This window comes from Stenella coeruleoalba (genome assembly GCF_951394435.1).
Source record: "Stenella coeruleoalba genome assembly, chromosome: 8".
Classification (NCBI taxonomy): domain Eukaryota; kingdom Metazoa; phylum Chordata; class Mammalia; order Artiodactyla; family Delphinidae; genus Stenella; species Stenella coeruleoalba.
Window position 1 is genome coordinate 52580825 of NC_137154.1, and position 27004 is coordinate 52607828.

The 27004-nt window shown below is 52.4% G+C and overlaps 1 protein-coding gene across 5 annotated transcripts in view; it reads left to right on the top strand.

Moving 5' to 3' along the window:
- Positions 1–27004, top strand: part of SLCO2B1 (solute carrier organic anion transporter family member 2B1) — a 61051-nt gene that overhangs the window by 21431 nt on the left and 12616 nt on the right. For 3 of the 5 annotated variants that reach the window (XM_079928542.1, XM_079928541.1, XM_079928543.1), the window contains exons 7-13: positions 1637–1827; positions 13185–13287; positions 17492–17849; positions 19941–20106; positions 24584–24747; positions 26121–26185; positions 26486–26606. In XM_079928542.1, the coding sequence (XP_079784668.1) occupies positions 1637–1827; positions 13185–13287; positions 17492–17849; positions 19941–20106; positions 24584–24747; positions 26121–26185; positions 26486–26606 (1168 nt within the window). The remainder of the gene's footprint in view (positions 1–1636; positions 1828–13184; positions 13288–17491; positions 17850–19940; positions 20107–24583; positions 24748–26120; positions 26186–26485; positions 26607–27004) is intronic. The other 2 variants (XM_079928544.1, XM_079928545.1) reach the window with 1 other exon arrangement.

A 27004-nucleotide genomic window follows, 5' to 3' on the forward strand; every position in this document is an offset into this window, starting at 1 on the left:
AGCACAGGGGATGGGGGGATGTTTCTGACTCTGTTGACATCATCCTGGCAGCTATGCCACCTTCACAGGCAGATGTGGCATTCCTGTGGACCAATGTGCCACCTCCCTAATCCTTCTTTCTCTCTGGGGCATTGCATGGGTTGGGCGGGTCATATCCACTGCAGGCACAGACTGGTATGGGAGAAGCGGATCTGAGCTGTGTGTGTGAGTTCCCACCAGCCTGGCACAGAAGCCAGGGGAATAGTAAGTGGAAGAGGGAATCAGTGCAGACGCCAACTTTGCCCCCATTTTTACAGATGCATTTGCTGAGTGCTGACTGTGTACTCTGGCCCCTGTCCAGGAGGAGCTCAGGATCAAGCCCCTGGGAATCAGCCCCACTCCTGGGGTTGGTGTCATCATGCATCTGTATTGTTAGAAAGTGTTTGCAGACGCTCTTGAAGGAGGAGGTACCCAACTCAGCCTTGGGGTCAAGAGGTCTGTTGGGAGAGGGGGGCACTTCAGTCAGGAGGTACACCTGGGATAATCTTGCCCTAATTACACCTGGAGGGGGATCAAAATCACCTGGGGAATTTTTTTTTAATGTTTTTTTATTGTGGCAAAAGTCACATAATATAAAACATACTATTTTAACCATATTTAACTGCATAGTTCAGTGGCATTAAGTACGTTCACATTGTTATGCAACTCTCACCATCCTCCATCTCCCGAATTTTTCACCTTCCTAAACTGAGGCTCTGTCCCCATTAAACACTAACTCCCCATTCCCCCTCCTCACCTCCCACTCCCACCCTCACCCTTACCCCCCTGGCCCCTGGCATCTACCAATGTACTTTCTGACTCTATGAATTTGACTTTTCTAGGTACCAAGTATAAGTGGAATCAAACAGTATTTGTCTACACCTAATGTATATTGGAATGCATTTTTAAGATTAACTTAATATATGTCTTGCAAAGATTGTACCTTCTTTTTTTCCTCCCTGTGCTATACAGTTGGTGGGGAACTTGTTAAAGGCACAGATTCCTTGGTCACCTTCCCACCCCATCCTGTGGCAGTTCTAAGCTGGTCATGGGTAAGGCCAGGTGTTTTTGACAAGCACCCCTTGTGATTTTGATCATCGTGCAGGTCTGAGAACCACAAAAGTCATCCTAGCCATCAGTTTCCTAATAATAATCACAGTAGTAACAGTGAGCAAAGAGAAAACACCCATGTAGACATTCTATGTGCCAGCACTATTCTAAGTGCTTTACACGTATTAGTTTCTATGATTCTCACATCAGCCCTATGATGTAAGTGCTACTAATATCTGAACTTTACAGAGGAGGAAACCGAGGCACCAAGAGGTTAAATAACTTGCCCAAGGTTACGTTAGCAATGGAATTCAGACCCAGCGGTCCATTTCCAAAGTCCATGACCTTGACCACGACACACATTGCCTTAATAGTTGAAAAAGCTGAGGCCCAGGAAGGGTCAGGGACTTGCCCATGGTCACACAGGTATACTAACTGGCACAACTGGAACCCAGATCTCCTGACTCCCAGCACAGGCCACTTCATGTCTCAAGAGGCCAGTCCCAGGGTGGTGGCCAAGAAGTGACAGCCCACCTTGACCCTAATATCGCATGGTCTTCTCTTCCAGGTGGCATCAGCCTGACCTCAAAGGACCCCCGATGGGTGGGTGCCTGGTGGTTGGGCTTTCTCATCTCCGCTGGCACCGTGGCCCTGGCTGCCACCCCCTACTTCTTCTTCCCCAAGGAGATGCCCAAGGAGAAACGTGAGCTTCGCTTCCGGCGAAAGGTCTTGGCAGTTTCAGACCCACCTGTCAGCAAAGTAAGCCCCCTCCACGCCCCACTCTAGTCCAGGCTCCACCCCCAACCCACTTGTCCTCCTTGATAACTTTAAACTCCATCCCTCCTGGGCACTGCACATCACAGCTTGCAAAGCCCTCTCCCCGACGTCCCTGCACAGTGTGTATTTCCTGCCCCTCCACGGCTGAGGAGCTCGAGGGCCAGAGATGGAAGTGACCTACCCAAGATCACGAGACCAGCAAGGACAGTGCTGGAAGCAGAGCCCAATCCTGTCTGAGCCTACTCCCCTCATTCTAACCACTACCCTACTGCCTCTCTGCTTGTTGCTTAAAGTGTTTGGTAGATTCTGAACGTGCTATAGCAATGTTAGAACTGGGAGGAGGTGGAGGGTTTGCAGGAGGGTCTGGGAAGGCTTCTCTAAAGAGAGGGGAGTCGAACTGGACAATGAAGGACGTGCAGAAGCATGGAAAGGAAAGGGAGGGGCATTCTCGGTGTGGAAACAGCCTGGGCAAAGGATTTGGCTATAGAAATGAACCTGGCCTTTTCAGGGACAGTGAGGGGACAGACATGTACTGAGTGCCTCCTTGAGGCCAGGCGTCAGGCTGGACCCTGGGGCTCAGCACATGGTCTCCACCCTTACTTAAACCAGGCATAGCCTAGACTCTGAGGACGGAGTCTCTTTAAGAGACAGATAAGTTGTTAAGTAACTGGCGACGTACTGCAGGGGTATCTCACTGAACTCTTCTGCACGGCTCATGGTCTTTCCTCAGAGGACGGCACAGGCCCAGGAGGTGCAAGGATGTGCTCAAGGTCACAGGTAGTTGGAGAAGGCAGGACCATGTGAGGCCACTGGGCAGGAGAGATGATTCTGGGCCAGGGACCTCTAAGTTTTCCAGGGACCCACAAAAACACGAGGCCTGAAAAACAATAAATTGGCTCTAAAATACAAAAGAAGACAAAATAGAAATGTCTTATAAAAGCTCAATTGTATGTCACTAGCGTCAGCTTCAGAACACTCATACACATTTCGTTACATTCTGAAAATTTGTGCATTAGACTTTCTTTTTTCCCAAGTCTGGGAGTATAAAAGAAAAACAGTCCTGTTTTACCTGTCCCCACGTAAGATTTCTGTGGATTTGATTGTTTGCTGGAGTGGCTCACAGAACTCAGCAAAACACTGACTTATGTTCACCAGTTTATTACATAATAAAGGATATGGTAAATGATACAGATGAACAGCCAGATAAAGAGATACACAGGGCGAGGTCTGGGAGTGTGCCGAGCACAGGAGCTCTGTCCCTGTGGAGTTGGGTACATCACCCACCTGGCTGTGTTCACCAACCTAGAAGCTCCCTGAACCCTATACTACTGGCATTTTTTATGGAGGCTTCATCACGTAGGCATGATTGATGATTAACTCCCTTTTAGCCTCTCTCTCCTCTCTGCAGAATTAGGGGGCTGTGGTGGGCTGCAAGTTCCAAGCTTCCAATCATGGCTTGATCTTTCTGGTGACCAGCCCTCATCCAGGAGCCCACCAGAGTCACCTCATTAAAACAAAAGACGTTCCTATCACCAGGAAATTCCAAGAGATTTCGGGGCTCGGTGTCAGATGCTCTTACCACTCAGGAAATTACGAAGATCTTAGGAGCTCTGTGTCAGGAACCGGGATCAAAGACTAAATATTAGATCAAAAGATTCTCCTAACACCCTTATTTACAAGAGTTTTAGGACCTCTGTGCCAGGATTTTGAGAAATCACAGTCATAAATTAAGGAAGTTAGTTGTTGCTAAGTAGTTCAATTTCAAAGGGACAATTTATAAAAATCCTGTCAAATATTTTGCAGCAAGAATAATTCAATTTCATGTTGCAGGTTGGTGCATTTGAATGTTTGCTGTAATGTGAGATTGTGCCTCATCCTTAGAGCAAGAAAATTTAGGCCTAAGAGGAAGGGCTGAAAATGTCTCTGCCTGGAAAAGCTGGGACTTGACCCCAAGTCATTCTGACACCACACCTGGCTGCCTTCACCAGCCCATCTCCCACCCGCTGCTGCAGCAGAGGCTATAATATACATGGGGTTGCGGGGGACCAAAGAAAATTGATGTTGGGACAGCCAGCAGAGGCCAGAACACGAAAAGGCTTGCCTTCCAGCTTCAAGAGCAGTGGGTAGCCCTGGAGGGAGTCCTACGGCTTTAGCACCAGGTGCTAAGAACAGAAGGGATTGGTAGGGACAGGGGAGTGTGCAGAGAGCAGCTGGGGGCAGGGAGATCGATGTGACAGCTGTGGTGTTGGTCCAGGCAGGAACCAGTGCATTGGCAGTAAGGCAGGGCGTGAGGATGAGTCCAAAGGGCCACGCAGGAGGGGGACCACACAGACCTGGATCTTGCTCTATGGGATGGGCATCCAGAGGCAGTGAAGGGCTGATGCTGGCTCAGAGGCGGGCAAGGCAGGCGTTGGAGAGAGACCAGTTTCAGGGGAAGAAGACAGCTTGGAACCACAGATGGTCCTTCCTGGTTCTGCCTAGCTCACGCCAAAATATGAATGAGAAGAAATTCCTGGAACTTGGGGAAGAGTTCTTAGAAGCAAGGGTGATCCCAGAGGAAGGAAGGGAAGAGACTGGGTTGCCAGTTACGGACAGTCTCCAAGCTGGGTCTTGCCACAGAGAAGCGGCACTTCTCTGTTCTGAATTTGAACAGAGAAGAAGTTCATGGGGCCATGGGGTGGAAGAGGTGGAAGAAACAAGGCTGAGCCTCGGCTGTGCTGGGCTCGGTCATGTGACCTTGAGCAAGTCACTTCCCCATTCTGTTCTGTTGTGTACGATGCTGAGTTGAGATTCCTGGAGCAGTATTCTGTGTGCCTCAGATTCGGAGAGTGCACTATTCCTTGAGCGGGAGCTGCTGTGATGCAGAGATTCGGATTTTTAGAGCTGTGTCTCTGTGATGACTTGAAACCCTGGCTCCCTCGCTGTGAACCTGTCTGGCTGTTTGGATTCATTCTCTCAGCACATCGGGGATGGGGAGTGAGGAGGGAAGGCGGTGAGAGGTTCTTAAAAAAGAACCGAAGGCTGAGAACATGATGATCTGCTTCCAGGCAATAAATATTGATGTGGGAGGAACTGTTCCCCCGCCTCCTGAGGCTGCCTAGGCTGGGTCTGCTTGCAGTTGCTTGGGCTGGCCCAGCCCACTCAGGCCACTGGTGGGGAGGGAGATGGACCAGGAGGAAGGGCCCAATTAGGCAAAACTGGCAGCCAGAAAGCCCAGGTCCTCATACATGGGATGTGTATCTTCCATGGGGAGTTGGAACAGGCAAGGGGAGAAAGTGAAGTGGGGGACTATTTCTGAAGTCCCTTCAAGCACCCCCTCCCAGGCTCAGGGGTCCTCTAAATACCCCCCTAGAAGTAAATGCAGCTTTTACTGGTATCCAGGAGATAGTGGTAGATTATATAAGGATTGCGTGACCCAGAGGAGGTCTCTGGCCTCAGTCTCCCTGTCTGTACAATACGCAGAAGACTGGACAAAGTCTGCTATCTCTGGCAGGCTCATTGGTGTCTCCTTTAAGTGGCTCCCTGCCTATGGGGCAGTACATGAGCACTTTTACAGGAGGACCGAGGGGTGTATCCCACAGCCCTTGCCCCAGGGAGCTCTCAGGTAGTGAAAGAAGCCCAGGAGCAGGCAGACGGAGGATGACTGAATGACAGCTCAGGTTTCTCCCATGGCCTGTGCTTAGAGTTCTCTGCCAGGGGGGAGGGGATTAATAGTCTCCACAGAAAAGACTATGGGATGGGGGATGGGGGAGGCCATATCGGCATGGGAGGGGCAGGAGCTCTGCTTCCCTGCCTTTGTCTCTGTCCACGTGTCTGTGACCTCAGAGCTCAGGTGGCCACCCAGACGTCTTTCTAGAAGTGAACCAGGGCAGGCCTCACCTCTCTCAGGCCTCAGTCTCCCTGTCTACGATTAGCCAGTTTCTAAGGTCCTGTCAAGCCGCCGGGCTCCTGGCACATGGCTCTGCAGAGCCCATAGAGTAAAGATGGTCTCTTAGGGGCTCCCTAGCAGGTCAACTGGGCCCATACAGCTTTGTGGCTGTAAGATCCCATTCAGCCAGCAGCCCTCCTGTGCTCTCCTTAGGCCCTTCTGAGCTACCCTTCAGGCTGGACCAGGGGCTGAGAAGAGATCCCCTGGAGATCCTGTGTCCCCACTCAGACTCTGAACACCACTGGCCTCTGTCATATTTCCCAGCAGCCTCAGTGTCTGTTATTCTGGGGTATCTCCCAGAGTCTGGGATTAGAATATTACCTGGTTTTAAAGTTCTATGTTTCTAGTAGTTGAAGATTCTCGAGTATTTATGTTCTATTATTCTAAGATTCTGCGCCTCAAATGCTGTGTGACTCCCAAAATTCACATTTCTAAATAGCTACAATTTTGGCCTGAGTCTATGAAATCCATTGTCTCCTAGTCATTAACCTCGATGTGCTTCTTTGGGAAAATGTTCAGGGATGGGGACAAGAGTGGGCAGCGGCAATGGCCTTGAAAACCTAGGACTTAGGGCCCGTCTGTTGGGGTCTGCCCAGGCGGAAGGCCCCTGTTCCCCTGGGACTTTGTGCTGCCACTGCAGCCCCTGTGAGATTCGGGGTGACACAGGTCTTCCCTCTGCCTGGAGTCTCTCCCTTGCTGGCATTGCCTCCAGAGCCCTCCCAGCCAGCTTGGGAGCCCTCTTGTTTCCTTCCCCATCCCAGGTGACCCAAGCCTGTGACTCCACCCTCACCCCACCTCAGCTCTCTAAGGTAGAAGGACCTGTGTGATCGTCCACTTCAACGCCCACTGCCTCTTACAGACAGAGGGACTGAGGCCCAGAGAGGGTCAAGGCTGTGCCCAGAGCTTGGCCATCACCACCTCCCCCTGCACCCGTCTGTACAAGGCCAGGTCTTGGCCCCAAAGGTCTGAAGAGAGCCTTCCTCTCCCTGGCCTGGTATAGATCAGAGCTTCCTCATACACTGGGGCTGGAAGGTCCTTTGGAGTGATCTGCTCAAGTGGTTTTCAAACTGCACCCCACAGAACCCAAAGGATGCCACCATAGGGAGACTGAAGAAGGGGGTTCCCCAGCAGGGCTAAGGACCTTCCTCTCCTACACACACACGCGCGCGCACACACACACACACACACACACACACACACACTTCAATCAGACCAGTTCTACTTTTCGGTGTTTTTCTACCAGTCTTTTGAGTGAGATTTCACTTGGGAAAAGGGTTCTGTTGCAAAAACCAGTTTTAAAAACATTGGTCTAGTCCAATACCACCAAATGATAGAGGAGGAGACTGAGGCTAAAGGAGAGAGGTGTTTGGTAGCCTATCTGGCCCGTGAGGCACCGTGGAAGCGTTTCCTTAGTGTCTGCGCTGGAGGCATCGCTTAGTGGCAGGGAGGAAGGCCAACAGCAGCTTTGTCTGCACCGTCCTGACCTGGGTATGAATTCTGACTCTGTCACTTACTAAGTCTGAAATCTATAAAATGGGTATAACCATACAATCTATATTTTGGGGGGTTTGTAAGAAGGAAATGGGGCAAAGTGTTGAGGTGGATGGTTCAATACCTGACATGCGGGTTCAGCAACCAGGAGTGCTTGTTCTTAGCATGGATTAGGCCAGCTTTAAAAGGAAAAATTACCTTTTTTTCCAATTTTCTTCTTAGATGCTTTTCTATATCCTACTTCTACTATATTCCATAGGGCTCACACCAAATACATGTACAGTACTAGTAAGAGAGTGAGAAATTAGGCCAACATGTACTGCCTACTCTGTACCATCCACTGTTCTAAGCCCTTTGTATTAATAGCCCATTTAATCCCTGTAACCCACCTATGAAATAGCTGTTACCCCCATTTTACTCCCGAGGGACCGAGTTACAGAGAGATTAAATAACCTGGTGGAATGGCTAGTGAAAGGTGGAGCTGGGATTCAGGCCCAGGAAGAACCATCGCAGGGCCTGTGCTGAGTCACTCAATCAAGACCAAGACCACTCATTGAAACACTTATTGGGTCCTGAGCTTTCTGGTAGCCACAGGTAAAAGAGGTGTGGCCAGTTGCAAGAATCCCATTGTAAGAGAGCCAGGAGCACACCGTTCCCTCAGAGAAGCTCAGATGTCCAGGACCTCTGCTAGAAGACACGATCTCCCTCCCATAGAGGGTAGGAAGTTAAGCAGATAACCCCATCCCTGTGGCTGCTTCCTGGGGCCAGATGTGACGGAAGCCGAGGGCTGGCAGAGAGTTCCACATGACCCATCAGGGTCAGCGCTGGCTCTGTGGGGCTGGGATCACAGCCCCGGCCCAGAGCCTTCAAGGAACACAGCTTCCTTTAAGGACAGCTCCTGGGTCCCCTGAGGCCCCACAGGCAGTGGGACCTTCCTCGTGCTGGACCACACAGCGTCCCGGGTCCCACGGGCTGCAGCATTCAGCACACAGCCCGAGAGGGGAAGTTCTGGCCAGCTCCCTCAGGCCAGACATGCTGACCTGGGGAAACAGCTCAGATTGGTCATACTCTGAGCCCCACTCTGAGCAGAGGCTCGATGATTCCTGTTTCTGGAGCCCACTATTAGTCAGGAGTCCTCAAAACAGATGTGGAGAGAGAGGCGGAAACTTCTGGAGGGAACAGAGACAGGGGCTGGAGGTCAGTGTACCCAGCACCCACAGAAGAAAGCCCAAGTCCCTCAGCCTGGCCCTCTGAACCGCCATGCTCCTCTCCCGAGAGGTTCTTGGCTGTCGTCAGTTGGCTCCTCCCACCTCCCAGACACCTCTCTTCCCACCCCTGCCCTTCTGCTAGTATGTGTCCCTGTTTCAAATAACCGTTCCCTTCCTATCTCTCCAATCCCAGAGCTCACCTCTGCCTGGATGCCCTCCTGACCCCGCAACCCCTGAAGGTCTGTCCCTCCCCTCCCGTCCCCAAAGCCCAGAGGTCAATATGGGCACAGGGGGTGGTAATAAAGCCTAGTCTGCCAATTACTCCCTGGGTGACACTTGCCCTTTGGGGGCCTCCACTTCCTCTTCTGTGAAATAGCTGCAGTAATCGTCCCCACACCAGACTGTTGTGGGAATTAAATGACAGGGTGGATGTGAAAGTGCAGTGTAGACCACGTAGGGTTATACATGCGGCAGCAGCTGACACTGTGGTTGTTTTTACTGTTTACTTGGGGACAAGGAACCCCAGGCAAGGAACTCACAAGATGTTGCCTGTCTGAAGGGCAAGACTGCCTCTCCCTGATAGGAAACCTAGGAGGTTGTCAATCTATCCCCCACCCTTCTTACTTCCATTCCTGGGGCAGCACCCCTCTCGCTCCGGGACCCTGGACCTTCCCACACGCTCTCTCACAGCTTGGCTAGGACTCAGAACAGAGTAAGGAGATTCTCTAGCTCTCCTTAAGGCAGCATATCCAAAAGAAATACCACGTGAGCCACAAATGTTGTTCTAAATGGTCTAGTAGCCACATTCAAAAGGAAAAGAAATTAATTTTAAGAAGAATTTTCTTTAATCCGCTATATTTAAAACATTCTCATTTTAGCATATCATAACTATGAAAAACTAATTGTGAGATATTTTCCGTTCCATTTTTTATACCGAGTCTTTGAAATGCAATGTGTATTTTACACTTACGGCCCGTCTCAATTTGGACCGGCCATTGTTCCAGTGTTCAGTGGCCACGTGCGGCTGGTGGCTGCAACAGACAGCACAGCTCTGAGATATAAATGAATAATAGACCCACAGTGCCTCATCCAGAGAAGCAAGACTCAGATGTCAGGCCCCTTCACATCACCCCACGAAGGTGCCTCCTGATTCCGCCAGTCCTGCACCAGACTTCTGATTCACAGGGCTTGGTGCATAAAGTGTAAGTGTTCGACTCGGGCAGGCTTGAGCTCAGATCTTAGTTCTGCCACTTGCTAGTTGTGTGATGTTGTGCAAGTTACTGTCGACTGAAAAAAAGAAAAAGCACAACATGAGAGTTGTGTATTAAGTTTTATTTGGAGCAAAATGAGGACTATAGCCTGGGAGACAGCATTTCAAATAGCTCTGAGAAACTGCTCCAAAGAGGTAGGGGGGAAGGTCAGTATGTATGTGATTTTGGTGAAGCTGGGGGAGGAGGTGTGGTACCTGCAGTCAAGCACACATTTCTGTAGAAGGTTGCTGCTAGGAGCAGACGTCACCATGAAGGATTTTAGTGCTTTTCTAGGTATGAGGAGATGCACAAACTGGGCTCATAAAATCTTCTCCTGAAAATATCTAACTGTCTGAAGGCCTGTTCTGCCAGTTTTTCCCAGAGCACAGCGTGTCTTATTCCTGGTCTCCACCCTGAACTCCTTTCAGGGGATGTTGAAGGTCGGCGGTCACAGCGGCTTGTGATTTAATCCTTGTAGAGGCAGACGGCAAGTACCAGGTTTTAGTCAGCATTACCTAACCTCACAACTTATTTGCTCCTGTGTGGCGTGTAAGTCTCCTTCCCTTGCAGGTCCCAGTGAGGCTGGAGCAGGGGCCACCAGCCCACATACCAGTGGCCTGGCATGCCTGGAGTCTCCGTTCTGCTAGGCCCTGGGGGCTCAGTGTGGACCCTTTGCCCTCCCTTGAACCAGCAGCCATCTCTGAGCTTGCTGCCAGCACTATAGCATCTCCCGTTGATGTTCTTCTCATTTTCCTTCCAAGAGCCTGGCGTTGCCTGCACCCACTGCCTGTGGGAGCCATCTCTTGCACTCCTTCTTTTCATAGATGTTTCACAGACATGCACTATTTCACTCCAGGCCCTGTGCTAGGCATCAGAGTTTCAACAGAGAACAAGGTAAATGTGGTCCCTCCTCTTGCAGAGCTCAGAGTTCAGCAAGGGAGAGACACTGAACAAGGTTTTACTCAGACCCTAAGTGTGTATAAGATGGATAGTTATTTTCTCTGAAAATCAACTTAACTTCTACTCTGAATGCCCATCCTCCTGGCTCAGTAGGAAACTCAACTTCAGCCTTTCTCAGGGCTCCCCCACCAAGGTGAAGCAAAGGTCCTGAGGTCTTACAGGGTGTCCAGGCACCAGGGAGGTCCTATCCTCAGCCCCACCGCACCCCTAGCAGGTATCAGCCTCAATCCATCCTGGCCCATGTGGCCCGCCCTTAACCTGCTAGGAGTTGAGAAGCTCCATGTGGCTGGGAACATGGGGACCCAGCCTCCTTAAGTCCTTCTGCAGCCTGCCCCTCAGAAGTGAACTTCTTCCTTGGGTACTGTCGCAGAGGCTATGTGGCTTCCTGCTTCTCAGGGAACCCCTCTCTCCTCTCCCTCTCCAAACAGCCCCCCTCCCCATCCCCCAAAACACCCAGATTAATCTTCTCAATGGCATCAGGCTTTGGAAACAAAAGCCAGAAAGGAAAATCTTGCAACCATGACTTTCTGCCCTGCCACGAACTTCCCCTGAGGCCAGGAAACCCAGAGCCCAATACCTGCTGGAATAAAAAGTAGAGACGAGGAAGGGAGAAGCCCACGGGGGACAAACACACTTGAACGGATGTTTGAATGAATTTCCCTGCTGGGGCAGGGCCAGCCTTGAGCCAGCCAACACCTGCAAGTGAGGTGGAAGAGGCTTGGAACAGGGCACTCCCAGGGTGGGGGCCCTCGTGGAGGTCCTGAAATGTGGGGAGATCCAGTATTTGCTCCCTTAAAAAAAAAAAAGATGAGAGACAGAAGAGAAGGTGTCAGACACCAGCCAGAGGATGAAGCTTATGGGGACCTCACAGAGGCTCTGTGGGGAGAGAAGAGGCAGAACCAGAGACCTCAGATGAGCTCTCCAACCCAACCCACCCTTCCCCATGGTATATAGCACCCCAGACCAGGGCGAAGTCAGTTTGTGCTTGCATGCTCCTAATGATGGGGAACTCACTTCCTCCCAGGGCAGGCTCATCCAAGCTGCTCGTCACATTGGGCTTCAGTCTTTCTCCATGGAACTTGTTGCTTCTAATCTTGGTCTCGGGCTGCACAGAAAAATGTAGTAAAATCAGACCCCACTTGATCACTTATACTTGAATGACCCTGTGCCAGAAGCAACTTCTCTAAGACTTAGTTCCTCATATAAAAAATGGGTACAGTAATAGTACCTGCCTGAAAGCACTGCTGTATTGGAGTAAGGCAGGCAGAATACCCAGCACTTAGTGTGGTTCCCTCAGGGCCTTGGTTCCCCCTGCCCTTAGGGTGAACCAGCCAAATGCACACAGGCCCTGGAGTCAAGCTGTCGGGGTTCAAATCCTAGCCAAACCACTTACTAGTTGTGTGACCAGGCAGGTTACTTCATCTGTCTGTGTCCCAGTTCTATCTCCTGAAAAATAAGGATCACAATGGTACCTACTTCAGAAAGTTGCTGTGAGGTTTCCATGAGTTAATGGATTTGTCATTGGAACAGCACTGGGATGGTAGTAAGTGCTTAGTAACCATTAACCATTATCTATCTTTATTTCCTTCCCTCTTTGGCGCAATCAGAAGACCATAATTGTATCACCCCTAGCCTTCTCTTTTCTGGGATCAGAGACCTTTTTTTCAGGAGTTGCACAGAGGCCATCCTCACCTAGGTGGAGGGGCACACTACAGGGTAGCCATGAGCTTCCTCAGTCGCAGGGCTGAGCAATCCCCTCTGGGTGTGGCCTGACTCATCCAAAAGGAGGAGGGGGCTGTTGCCTCTTGGCTCTCCCAACCCACTTCCCTTCCTGGCGCAGCAGACAGGATGGAACAGGATGGGCACTGGAGGCCCCTGCTCATGGTGACTCTCCAGGTGATGACAGCCATGAGGGATACGGAACTGAAGATAGCGGGATGGCGATAACCTTGGATAGAAGTTGGTGATGCTGCTGATGGTGGTGAAGACAGTGGTAGGGAGAACAGTGATGTGAGAGACGGCGATGATGATATTAGTGATTCCGATAATGATGTTGTTGCTGGTGATTCTGAAGGGTCAGGTGACAGTGATGATGTGATAATGATTGTGAGATTGCGCAGACAATTAGTGACCTTGACAGAGACAATGACAATAGTAAGGACTACATTGGTTGTTTACTTATGATGATATTGGCGATGTGAATGGGGGTGATATTTAAGGTGATGGGAATAACGATGATGGTGGTGGTTACGGTGGGAATTTTCACGGTAGTGTCGGTTATTACGATGTTAATAATGGTGATGACAGAGTTCAACCATTGGAATTTCATCCATTTTTTCAAAAACTACTTAAGTATCTATGGGGCCAAGAACAAATGGGTCACTGCTGGCAGTGACAGACCCCCGCCCTCTCCTCTCCCAGAGCCCCCTTCCCCAGCCCAGAGCATCTTTGAGCAGAATGCCTGGCCTCCAGCTGACTGCCCTTGGCCATGTGTCTTTCCAGGGTGAGGACGCCTCCTCTGAGCGGAGCCCTGGGGAGTCCCCAGAGAAGAAGGATGGCCTAGCCCAGATTGCCCCAGACTTGACTGTCATCCAGTTTATCAAAGGTGAGTGAGCTGAGGCCAGAGGTGGGGCCAGAGGGGCACATGGGACTGTACAGAATCCAGCCCTTCCAGCCTTTGTTGATTCACCTTCCACAGCTACAGGCCCTTCATGAGCACCATATATTCCTGGTCAGTCTTTGCTCAAAGGGTCCCCTTTGCCTGGAACATCATTTTTTTTTTATCGCCACCTATTAAAATCTTTCTTGTCCCTCTAGGTCAAACCACTCTGTCCTTCCCCCAGCCTGGCTCTCTCTCCTCTAGGCTCTCCGAACCTCAGGACTCCTGTGTCAGCTCAGATCTGGACTGTCCAACCCTTCTACCAAGCAGTGAGCTCCTGAGGCTCAGGGCCTGTGCTGGCTCATCTGTGACCCTTCTTCTCCTCCCACCATGGAGCCTGCAAACAGGAGGCTCTCAGTAAATATTTATTTTTATTAAAGTTCTTGGCTGTGGCATGGGCCAAAGGAGCTCTGGGCTGAAGTCCAGAGATCTGGGCTTTTGTCCTGGGCCCTTGCTCCTCTCTGGGCCTCAGTTTCTCCATCTGTACAGTGAGAGGTGAGATCCATGTCACTCTGACCCTGAGACTACGAACTCAATTGATCAATAACCAGGGTCCATGTTGTGACCACACCATCCTTTCTAAACAGTCTGATCCCACAAACACTGAGTGCCTGTGGTGCACCAGAGCACTGGACAGCGAGTCAGAAGACCCGGTTCAGAGGCTGCCCCTGACACTGACCCGCGTACGATCTTTTACAAGTTACTTTCCTCCTCTAACCAGAGTTTCCTCATCTGAAAGATTGGGTCAGTAATCCTTGCTCTGCCCCTCTCAAGGACGGTTAGGAGACTCAAATGGGAGGATGAATGGAAGGTCCTTCATATGGATTAAAAAAGTGTGCTTATATTGATACGATACAATTATTCTTTCAGTCATCACCCCTGCCCTCCTGTTATAATTCTGACCATATCCCAGGACAGTAAGTTGAGTTGCCTGTGGTTTAGGAGGGCGATAACCACAGAGTTTGCTTGAACCACCCCCCATCCCCAAGGAATTCTGCAATAGGAAGTTAATTAGGCCCACTTCTTGGGGCCTAAGTTTTGATGCTGAGGTGCCAGTGATCTAGCCCCTGGTTCTCCAGTACTCTCAGGGAAAGGGGGGCCTGGAACCCAAGAGGCTGGGCCTAGAGGCAAGGGCTTAGACTCCCTAACCTCAGGTCACCCCCAGCTGCTAGAAGGCCCTAGTGTGCTGTTCCATGGAAGAGCTTGTTAATCATTGCTTTGGCTTCAGCCCAGAGGAAAGCTGGGGCAAGTTGCTGAAACTGGATCCTGGAGCAGGTGTCCTGGGCCAGATTATCTCTGATGGTTTCAGCTCCTGCATGATCCTAGGGGAGACCACGGCATGGCTGGCACAGGCCCTGTGGCTGGTCAGCCACCCTGGCTTCTGGGCTTTCTGCTGAGCTCCAGAGGTGCCAGTCTGATCCAAAGGCTTGGCCTTGACCACCTAGGACCAGTGGGGAGGCAGAGGGAGGAGGAAACATGGTCCTTCTGCTGGAGGAGTCCTAAACTCAGGGGAAGACAGTCTCTGAGCTAAGGAAAGGCTATCTGATGGGGGAGACATAGTCCCTGAGCTGGGAGAGGCCCTGTTTGATGGGAGAGACACAGGTCCCTGTCTGATGGAGGGTACATAGTCCCTGAATGGAGGGAGAACTTGTCTTGTCTAATGGAGGAGACCTGTCTGATAAGGGAGACATAGGCTCTCAGTGGACAGAGGCCCTGGCTTGTCTGATGGGAGGAGACATTGTGCTGACTTAAGGGAAGCCCCTGTCTAGTGGGAAAGAAAGTCTCTGAGCTAGAGACAGCCCTGGAGTTCCCCTTCAGGCATCCTTATCTAAACTAAAGGCATAGCCCTGCCCTCCAGAAATTTTCCATCTGTTCTAGGGACAGGTTGCAGATGCTGAAGAGAGATAGAGGATGGGGACAAAGTGTACTCTGCACGGGAGAATGGGATGGAAACAGTCCATGAGATGGAGCCCTCTGGAGTCAGGCAGCCAGAGGCACGAGAACGCAGGACGGGGTGGGAGTGGAGGGATAGAAGGGACAACGACCCTTACACGAGGAGCCAGGAAGCTCCCAGCAACTCCTGGCCTGGCCCAGACCTTCCTAGACGAACTTGGGCGAGTCCCTGCCCTCTCTTGGCCCTACTTGCACCATGAGGTCACCCATACAGCTTGGGCCAAGCCCAGGCTGCTCCTGGCCAGGACAGCTCAAGGAGGGAGGCAAGCTGGGGCAGCTCACTGGGGTGAAGGCCCAGCGTCACTCCCTCCCCGCTCCAAGTGCCGCTGAGTGCACTGCGTGTGTGGCAAGGAACCGAGGACGGGAGGAAGGCCTGGGACAGGAAGAGGGGGAATTCCACAGCCCCAGCTCCCAGCCACCCTGCCCAAGAAAACAGTTCTTGGCCAGGCCCAGGGGGCTAGGGAACCAGCTGGCTTGGCTGGCCATGCTCTGAGGACAGAAACTCCCTGGCCCTGAAGCTGCAGGAACTGAAGGGAGCCCCGCTTTCACCCCCACTCGGCCCAGAGGAGCCCATGGCCATCTCCCCCCACCAGCCCAGCCTGGCAAGTGTTTAAAGCTCCTCTGGTGCCTCTTCTTCTTTTTTTTAATTTAAAAAATTTTTTTTTATTTTTTTATTGTCTGTGTTGAGTCTTTGCTGCTGCACTCGGGCTTTTGTCTATCTGCAGTGAGCGGGGGCTACTCTTCGTTGTGGTGCCCGGGCTTCTCATTGCGGTGGCTTCTCTTGTTGCAGAGCACTGGTTCTAGGCATGCGGGCTTCAGTAGTTGTGGCACGTGGGCTCAGTAGTTATGGCTCGTGGGCTCCAGAGCGCAGGCTCAGCGGCTGAGTCACACGGGCTCAGTTGCTCCACGGAATGTGGGATCTTCCCGGAGCAGGGATCGAACCACTGTCAGGTGGATTCTTAACCACTGCACGACAGGGAAGCCCCGATGCCTCTTCTTAGAAAGGCCTTTTCTCCTCTCTCCCTCATACCTTATGTCTAACTTCATCTCGCCTCCTGAGGGCAGAAACACATCTTTCTCTTTTGTTGTTGGTGGAGAGAAAATCCCACAAAGCCTTCTGGTCCAGTCACCTCGGCTACCGCTGCTGATGAAGGCCCTGAAGCTCAGAGTTCAAGACCAACCCAATGTCATGTGCCCTTCAGTTTAGCAGACTTGCAGCGAGGGAGACCTGTACACAGGCATTGGTTTAGGAGGCAGCATGGGAGCGGAGGGCTTCAAAGCCAGAGCCGTCTCGTCTGTTCTTGTTTCCATGCTTTTGCCCCGCTGTGCCCCTATAGGAATTCGTTCCCCTCCACCTCTCCAGATCCTCTCATTCTTCAGACCCTACGTCTGTCCTACCTGCAAGAAGCTGCCCAGCACCAGGCCTGCTGAGCTTCCACCTTCTCTAGAGGTCTTAGGTTCTGCTCTAACATTTTGCTATTTGATCACCTATTAGTCTGTATGTCCATTCATCCATTCTCTCGTTCATTCATTCTCTCACTCATTCCATAAGTATACTACTATATACCCTGGGCTGTGGAGATGCAACGATGGACACAACAGATAAAAATCCCTGCTCTAAATGAAGCTTACATTCTGCTGGGGTGACAGTAGAATGGCTAAATGAATAAAATGTATAGTATATTAGGTAAAGTGCTGTGGAGAAACATAAACTAGGAATGGGGAAATCAGGGGAGTGGGCGCTGTCCCATGTTGGGGACACAGAAGGGAAAACAAAGGCCTGGGTTGGCTTGGAAAGAGCTATTGCAGGACAGGATGGAAAGGACTGAGTGGAGGTAAAAATGAGATGAATAAGTAGAACAGAAGATATGAGATGGGATGAGATGAATGAGACAGAATCAAATAGGATGGTGTAGAAGGGAACTACATGGAATTGCATTTTGAGTAGAACTGAGTGGAAAGAAGTGCGATTGAATAAAATGCAGTCTAACTCAGTGGAATGGAAAGCAACCGAATTTCAAAGATGGAATATTATTACATGGAAAGGAGTCAAATGTAATGCGATGGAACTGAATGCAACAGAATTAAGTGGAATGAGATGGGATGGAAGGAATGGAACAAATTGAACAGGCAGGATGGGACGGAAACACGTGGCGTGGACAGTCCACTCTGACCTTCCCTCCCCTCACCCCAACAGTCTTTCCCAGGGTGATGCTGCGGACCCTGCGCCACCCCATCTTCCTGCTGGTGGTCCTGTCCCAGGTGTGCATGTCGTCCATGGTGGCAGGCATGGCCACCTTCCTGCCCAAGTTCCTGGAGCGCCAGTTCTCCGTCACAGCATCCTATGCCAACCTGCTCATAGGCTGCCTCACCATCCCGTTGGCCATCGTGGGCATCGTGGTGGGGGGCATCCTGGTCAAGCGCCTCCGCCTGGGCCCCATGCACTGCAGCACCCTTTGCCTGCTGGGGGCTCTGTTCTGCCTGCTTCTCAGCACGCCCCTCTTCTTCATGGGCTGCTCTACCCACCAGATTGCAGGCATCAACCACCAGCCTGGGTGAGTACGTGCAAGAGCCTGTGAGTAAAAGCTGCAGGAGGGTGCCAGGGACACGGGAGGGGGTGGCCCGGATAAGGCCAGATCAGCGGGGCGCCCCCCACCTCAAATCTCCCCTCCCCTCCCCTCCCCGCTTGGCTCAGCTGTGAACAGTGGGACTTGTCTCCTGAATGCTCCAGGGAAGGTGTCAGGCACCCCTAGGTAGGGACGGGACTTCGTGGGCAGGACAGCTCAGGCCTGGGGCGGGGTGGAAGATGAGGCAGGACAAGGCCACTTATGTGGACGGCACAGGTAAGAAGGCCCCTATCAGGAGTGCTGCAGAGGGGACTTATGCCCTAGGAAGGAGTTGGCCTGGAGACTTCAGAGATCCTTGGTCCTTAGAGGCTGGGAGCTAAAATTCTGCTGTTCCATGAGAGTTCTTTTCCACATCTGTGGGGCAGCACCTGCCTCTACCCTCCAGGGGGGAAGCCTCTGATGCCTATCTCCCTTCTCCTTCCCCCACCCCGCCCACAGCCCTCCATAGACACAGACTCTCTCCCCCGGGAACTGTCTTGGAGAGAGTGTTGGAAGTTCCATTGCTGCCTCTTCTCCGGAATGATTTTGTTTTTCCTGGGAAACTGCTCCAGGCTTAGGTTGGTCCAACACCCAGCTAGAATCCCCCAACTTGCTCTGTTCTCTCCTCTCCCTTGGCATCTCCTCCCTCCACCCAGGGGCCAACTTTCCACACCTGGGGCTCCTTCTGTGTGACTGCGGGGGCCTCAGCCCAGGAATGCTCAGCCCTTGCCCCTTCTGTCCCAGCTCCCACCTTGACGACCTCTCCCCCATCTCCCTTCCCTCTCCCCTCCTTCCCTGTCCCTTCTCCTTTTCCCAAAGGTCCAGGGTGGGTCCTTCTGTCTGCAGAGCCTTGTTCTAGGCACCGAGGTGGGGCTTCAGCCAGGCCCTCGTGAAGCCCCTGGTCTGACGAGGGAGCCAGGACATTTTCATGATTTTTAGAGTAAAAAGTAAATGAATATTTCACCACAATTTTTTAAAAAAGCAAATGGGGAAAAGTGAGCCTACCTCACATGCCTCATTTGTCTCTTCTTCTGAAGCCTCTCACCCTGACCCTGACATCTCATCTCATCCAGGTTCTCATCTATATTCTTGCAATTTATTCAGCTTTGGGTTATAATTCATTGAAGAAGCCTTTGGGGACCAACTGAACAAACTGAGAATTTCTCAAACTCCAGAACAACTAATGGTACCAACAGCTGCTGAGAACTGAGGGTCTCCTACACGTCCAGCTCCTCCCATATTCCGTATTATTAAACCCTCACGGGATCTCCGGGATGGGTCTTACCATTATCCCCATTTCACAGATGAGGATAGCAAGGCTCAGAGAGGTGGAGTCACCTCCCTTCTGATCTCCTGCCCCTGGGCATCCCTGTCCCCGGTCAGACTAGAGCGGAGTGACTCCTGGGACTTGGGGGCAGGCCCCCAGAAGGGAGTCAGGTGGGTCTAAAATGTGCCCTAGACAGTGAACAGGGCAGTGAGAGTGAGGGAAAGGTCGTGAGACTGCAGGATGGCGATGGGAAGGGGAACCTGCAGAGCTGACAGAGAAACTGAGGCCAGAGAGAGGCAGGAACAGGTCGGAGATCCCACAACTACTCAGGTACTCTGACTGGGCCCCTTACATACAGTTCTAATTTTCCCAGAAAAGGAAGCAGTCCAGCTCGTTGAGATAAAGGCACTTTTCATCTGAGACTAAATTCTGAGAAGAATTTACCTCATGTTCCCTAAAAGAAAGGGTCATTGAGGAGCAGAGATGTTTGCAGAAGCAGCTCAAAGACTTGTAGGGTCTTGGGGCTGGAAGGGGGTCTCAGAGCCTCTGGTCCAGACTCTGCTCCCCCCTTCTCCCATTGGAGGCCTCTTGCAGCTTCCACTGCAAGGGGCTCACAATTGCCTGTCATGGAGCAGCTCTGACAGTGAAAAACTGTGTGGAGCTGAAATCTCTGACCATGGCCGTCAGGGGAGGTTTCAGGGCTGAGGGAGCCCTGGCTCGTGGCCTGAGGGAGGGAGAGCCAGGCCAACCTTGCCGGCCTTCTCTCCCACCAGTGCCCAGCCTGGGCTGGAGCTGTTTCCAGGCTGCACGGAGCCCTGCTCCTGCCCGTCAGACGACTTTAACCCTGTCTGTGACTCCAGCGCTCGGGTGGAGTACCTCACGCCCTGCCACGCAGGCTGCAGGAGCCGGGTGGTCCACGAGGCTCCGGACAAAGGCCAGGTGGGTCAGGCCTCTGGCCGCTCCCTCTGCCTCCCATGGGCTCTGCCCTCCCCACCTCTGTGCGCCTGCCCCGCTCCCAGCTCTGAATGGTCTCACTCTGGCTCGTCTCTCTGTCTGTGTCATCTGTCTCCTGCTGGCAGATGTAGAACTTTATTCTTTCAATAAGCTTTCATTGCCAGCCTGGGCCCAGCCGTGTGCCAGGGCTCAGAGCACAGAGGTGAACCAAATCTGGCCCCGGCTGTCTATGCAGGGGATGGGCAGAAGGAAGTAACTCAGGAATTCCAGGGGTGGTGATAGGCGGGAGAGGTGGTCCCCACAAGTACAGACAAGGATGCAAGGAGATACATCCCACCTGGGAGGGTCCCAAAAGGCCTCACGGGACGTGGCAGGTGTGTTGGATCTTCAAGCATGGGCAGGCAAACTAGGGAAGGGCTTTCTAGGCAGGGAGGGCACATCACATGGTACACACACACACACACACACACACACACACACACACACACACAAATACAATGTTTCAAGAAACTGCAAAGAAATTATCGGAGCAGAAGCATAAGGGTTCATGGAGGGAAAGCAAAGCCCAGACTAGGAAGGGCCTTGAATGCCAGGCCACGAGTGGGGCCTTCATCTGGAGAGCAGTGCGGAGACTTGGGTGGGTTTTAAGCAGGGAAGTGACAGGGTCAGACCTGTGTCTGATCACATTTGAGGCCATAGTGCAGCGGAAGGTGAACAGAATGCAGGCCAGGAGACAGGGAGACCAGTGGGGAGGCTGGAGCAATGAGCCCATTCAGTCAGTCAGTCAGTCAGTCAACAAACCTTCGTGGAGCCTCTCCTTTGTGCCAGGCCCTGTGTTGGGGGCTGAGGACAGAGCCAGAGCCAAGGGTCCCTGCTGTCAAGGAACTCCCGGGGATGCGTTTGTGGGAGAGAGGAGGAGTGGAGAGCGTAACCAGCAGCAGTGCGTTCTACGTGAATCTTAGAAGGACCACCAAGACCAGCTGGTTCCTCCTCTCCTTTCCTCTCATTGCCCCCAAAGGACAAGTGGGGACAATGCTCACCTTCCTCAGGCCACCCCCCACCAGCTGGAATAAAGCATGTGTGTGTGTGTGTGGTGTCAGGCTGGTTGTTATGACAACGCCTCCCTCTCTCCGGAGACCCCCACTCCCATCATGCAGAACCCCTGCCATTGTGTGCTGCTGGGCATCCGCATCTAAGCCCAAGACTCCTACAGGGAGAGACCTGGGCCCCACGGGCTGGCGCAGAGTAAAGCACCTGGTTGACGTTATTTCAGAAACCAGCCAGGCACCACCTGAGCTGTGTAAACTGTTCGCATTTGGAATAATCGCAATCCAGGCTTTCGAGCCTCCTAGCACTTACTGTCCTGACTTGGTTTGATCTCCCTGAGACCCTTCCAAAGTCCCCCAGGTCCTGGCAGCTGGGGTTGGATCCCCGAGGCAACAGTGAACTCCTGCGGATAGGGGCCTGTGAGCACTGCGGCCAGGCCACCTGATTCAAATCCCTGTTCCGCCTCTAACTGGCTCTGTTACCTTAGGCAAATTTTTTAATCTGTGCCTCAGTTTCCTTGTCTGTGAAATGGAGGTGATAGTATTGAGTGCCTACTATATACCAGGCACTGTGCTAATGTTTTACCCGGATAAATTCATTAAGTGAAGAGCCACATGACATAATCCATGAAAAGCACTCAGCACGGTGCCTGAGGAATTTTAAGCATGCAGTAATACACACTTCTATTATGCCCATTATACAGATGGGGAATGGAGGCCCAGGAAAGGACCAGGCATTGCCCAAAGTTTTAATGCCAGAGCTGGGACTAGAGCTGAGGGCTCTGGCCTCTGAGCCCAGCCCCCTCTCCAGTGCATCCTCAGAGGTTGTGTTGGGTATAGTATTTGGAGGAAGGTGTAGCTGAGTCCTGGTCAGCACTCACGAACTGTCACCCTGGCCTGGAATTGTCTGTTGGTGAGCCTGCCTCCTCAGGCCAACCTGAGCTACTCAGCCCAGAGGTGGATCAGTCAGTGTCCAGCACAGCTGCACTCAGTAGCAATTTATGAATGAATAAATGTGAGATTGGAAGGCTGGCAGCATCTAGGGCTCAGGGGCTGGGGTCCTAGGGAGTGAGAATCAGAGGCAGCTGGAGAGATTAAAGTCATTCATAAGACGAACTTCCTGCCATGGAATTAGATGAATATGAATGAAGGGCTGGGAAAACTCCAAGAGAAAGGCCTCTAGCTGTTTTATCTCTCCCAGCAACCTTCTGCCTCCAGAAAAAAGAACAGGATAATTCTCTTCCGATAACCTGGCCTTGGCATATTTCTCCACTTACCTGTGCCTTTATTGTATCTCCGACCCAGTGGCTTCCTCAGCCCGTGGTGAAGGTCCAGACAGTGTGTGCTCAGGGGGGCAGGCCCACATGGCAGCATAGCCTTGGCGTGCAATGCCAAGCGCCCAAACACCCAAGCTGGAATCCTAGGTCTCCAATCTCCCCTCTCTCTCTCTGTCTCTGTCTCTCTCTCTCCCTGTCTCTTTCTCTCTCACCTTGCCCTAATTCCACCTTCTAAATATCTCTCAAATCAGAATCCTTTTCTCCTTCCCTCCCCCTCCCTCCTGCCTCTCTACTAGCCTCCCCAGTCAGGTCCCTCCTCTTGCATCAGCCAGCGCAGCTTTTGTGCCATCAGGTCTTATCTCTCCCGTGCTTCAAATCTTTCCAAGGCTCCCAGCTTCCATCTCAGGGCTTCCCAGCCCTTTTCACATTGGGAAGAGTCTCAAGCTGCCAAAGCTGGAGGTGAGAGGCCCAGAGAGTTCCAGCTGCCTGGAGTTCACCAGGTCACCCTGAGGGCTGATGTGTTCCCTGCACGCCTGTTGCTCAGCTGAGGCCGAGGTCTCTGGGGCACACTGGTTGGGAAACTGTGATCTAGGGGCAGAAAAGAAAAGCCAGGTCTTCCTGGCTCAGCTTTGCTCCCGTTGAGGCATCTGAGGACACTGGTGGTCTAGACCAATTCTGAAAGAATCTGAAAAAAGGTGGTTTTCCAGGCCACCTTGGGGCTGGGAACGAGGGTTGCAATCAAACGCGAGCCTGAGGACATTTCATTGCACTTTAGAAAAGGGTCAGCTTTTCCTCATTCTTCAGCCTTTGGTGGGGCCCCAGTTTTCCGGGCGTCTCCTATTAGACTTTTCACCTGACAGGAAGGAGGGCTAGGACTTGTCCTCTGGCCCTGTAGCCCCCAACCTCAGAAAGCTGTGCTCCATTGCACAAGGTTCTGCAAACACCTGGCGGCCAAACCTTGTTTCAGGCCTCTGCTCACCTCTCTGGGTTTGCCTCACTTAGTACTGAACCTGAGTATTTTTTCCTTCCTGCCAGCTCATAGATGCTCTCAGGACATTGTTTTCATTATTTTATTTTATCCAGCATTTTAGATTGCTGTCAGCAGGATGACTGACAGGGCACCTAGTCCACCCTGCTTCTGGAAACAGCAGTCAGGTTCTCTTTCGTGTCCAGGGTTCTTCACAGTGTGGCCCCAGCACACACACACCCCACACCCCATGCAAAGAGAAGGCAGAGAAGGCCTCCCCTCTGCCTTCTCTTTGCATGCATTCTGCTCCCGACAGAAGGAAGGATTTGCTGGCTCCTTTCATGCCACTGTGATTTTACACTTAGCTTTCCCTCTACTCATTCCAATTTTCCTCTTGGTGAACTCCTATTCATTCCTCAAGACCCGAATCCAACACCCCTCTTTGGCGAAGCCTTCCTTGCGCCTCCTTTACCTGCTGAACCAAGACTCCCACTGATGCTATCTGCCCCTCTCCATCCTGTGCTTGAATCTCTCCTTGAGAATCCACTCTAGGATCCAGTGCCCTGGAAGACCTCAGTAAAGCGGGAAGGGGGAACACTGAACTGGAAAATCTGAATTCCTTCCTCAAAGTACTTTGTTGCTTTAATTCCTTGCACAGAAAGTCAGGAATTTGGAACATTCTGACATCACCAGGTGAAAGAATGAGTGAGTGTATGTGGTGTATGAGTGTGTGTGAGCATATAAGTGTGTGAGTACGTGTGTGGGGTGTGAGTGTATGTTTGACAGTATGTGTGTGTATATGTAGTGAGTATGTGTATGTATGTGTATGAGAGTGTGAGTACATAGGTATGTGTGTGAGTGTGTATGTGTGTGTGCTGTGTTGGGGGTGACTCTCTTCTAGTTCCCTCTCCCTGTCCTCTTCTCCACGTCCCCTCTCCCCACAGCCCCAGCCTGGGCTCAGCCCATTTGTGTGCAAACAGCCTGTGTACCTGTCAGGCTGCTCAAGCCATCCTGACTGAGCCAAGGGGTCAGAAATCCCAGCATCCAGCCAGCTCTGCCCCAGTTTGTGTGTGTCCACGGGTCTCTCATAAGCCTCCTGGGGCCTCACCCCTTGGCCAGCTGCTTGTCCTTAGAGGTTCCTGAAGGCTCTTCTTCCCCCCTCCCCACCCTAGGTCTTCTACACCAACTGCAGCTGCGTGGTAGGAGGCGGCCCTGTGCCAGCGGGCTCCTGCGACTCGGCCTGCAGCCACCTCGTGCTGCCCTTCATGATCCTGGTCAGCCTGGCTGCCGCACTGGCTAGTGTCACCCACACACCGTCCTTCATGCTCATCCTAAGGTGAAAGCAGGGGCGTGCTGGAACCAGTGCATACCAAGGGGTTCTTAACCACAGGCAGGATAAGGGATCCTGAGGGAGGTGTTCAAAGAAGGAGGTGTCCTGGCCCCCAAAGCAGACCAGCCTCTCACTGTCCTGTCTACATCCTCATGGCAACTGCTGAGATGAAGTTTTCTCCCCATCTTACAGATAAGAAAACTGAGGCTCAGAGAAATTCAGAGCTAGCCCCGGGTCATGTAGCAAGTTTTGGGTGGAATAGTACTGATGCCAAGGCCCAGAGCCCAGACCCCTACTTTCCCCAGAGGAGGAGAGGCCACACCTAAGCCCCTGCCCTGGCCTCCAGTCACAGTGAGGAGGAAGTGGGGGAGCGTCACCTGACTCTCCGCCCCACCCGACCTGCAGTGAGCTGGTCACAGGTGGTGCACCTAGAAATCCAAACCCCATCAGTGTGGTCTACGACTCTTCCACTTCAAGTCAACAAGCACTAGGTGCCCACTGTGGACCCAGTCTGTGCTGAGCACTGCCTCTTGGTCCAAGATCTTTCTGGCCCTTGTCCTGAGGGGCCTGCTGGGACTGACAAACTGTTGCCTGAAGCCATAAGAGGACCTCAGAGCAGGATAATTCCAAATTTTCATTATGCTGGGATTATTTTATTCCCCATCTGTTTTCTAGAAAATTAGAAGGGGGATGGAGCCCCTTACAATATTAGAAGGCATGTAGATCCGTAAACCAGGCTGGCTGCAAGAGCAAAAGTAGAGGAGTCAGATGCCCCAGCAGGCAGGCTGGTTAAGAGAAGTTCATGCAGGCAGTGTACGGCACAAATTCCAACCCTTGACAGCCATCAGCCGTGGGGTCTTGGCCAAGTCACTCAACCTGTCTAACTATCTGTCAGTTTCCTCACCTGTAAAATGGGCCTCATGCTATACCTACCACATGCGGGGGATGTGGGGGGCGCAGTACAGAATAACTGAGCCATGGTAAGCACTCCACAAATGCCAGCTGCTGGGATGACTTAGGAAGAGGAGCCAGTGATTGCCAGGCACCCCAGGCTGAGACATCATAGTGATCAGGGAAGTTACACGGCGTGTCTGGCTGCCCAGCTCCAGGTTTTGCCAAGTGTAGGAGGAAGGGGAGAATTTGGTGGGACCGGGGGGTGGGGAGAGAGGGGTGTCTGTGACCAGCAACACAGGGAGGTCAGCACAGGGCCCTGACGGTCAGCGGGTATAGCTGGGACCCGGCTCTGCAGGTTGAAGGGAAGCCACTTCAGAACCTCTGGGGGCAGGCTGGTGCTGGGGGTGGGAGAGAAGGGGATGGTGAGAGCCCCTTGGAGGCTGGAACCCTCTCAATCCTCATGTCACCCTGTCCCTGCTTGTTAGGGGAGTGAAGAAAGAAGACAAGACTCTGGCTGTGGGGATCCAGTTCATGCTCCTGAGAGTTTTGGGTAAAGAATGTGCTGGGGACTGCTGGTCCAAGGCCCGGGGGGCACAGGGATGAGTGGGGCCCGCTCCCTGACCTTAAGGGTTCACTGGCCCACAGGGTCACAGATCCGACCTAGGTACCCTGGAGGTGGGTGCGCAAGCAGCTAGACGGCCCATCAGGGAGCCAGCATCCAATACCAGGGTAAGGGGTGGGCTTGAAGGCTGAAGACTTAATGGCCCTGAAGAGTTATATATACCAGGGAGTGGCAGGGGAGGTACCGGGATGCCAGCTTCCATTGTCCCCTGAACACCTCCTCCTCCAGCCTGGATGCCCAGCCCCGTGATCCACGGCAGTGCCATTGACACCACCTGTGTGTACTGGGCCCAGAGTTGTGGGCGTCGGGCCGTCTGCCACTACTACGACCACGACCTGCTTCGAAACCGGTGAGACCGGGGATAGGGGCTACCAGGGGGCTGTGAGAAAGCTTCTAGAAACACTCTTGGGGTCCCAGGCAGGCCACCAGCAGGGAGGGGAGGTCCACTGGCATCCACCTGCAAGGTGACCGGCGCTCCATGCAGTGCTGATCTCACCAGTCCTGCAAGCTAGACATTGTCTCCCCTTTTGATGGATGAGGAAAGTGAGATTTAAGTAAGTGGCCCAAAGTCACACAGCTGATAACTGGCAAAGCTGGGCCTCACCAGTCTGTGCTGGCTGAGTGAGGGGAGAATCAGGGGAGCAGCCCAGGTGTGAGAAAAACAGAGAGTTGGGGTGGGTCAGGAAGATGGCTCTATCTAGGACACAGGAGGCCTAGGATGCAGGCCCCGCTCTGCCTCCCTCATTG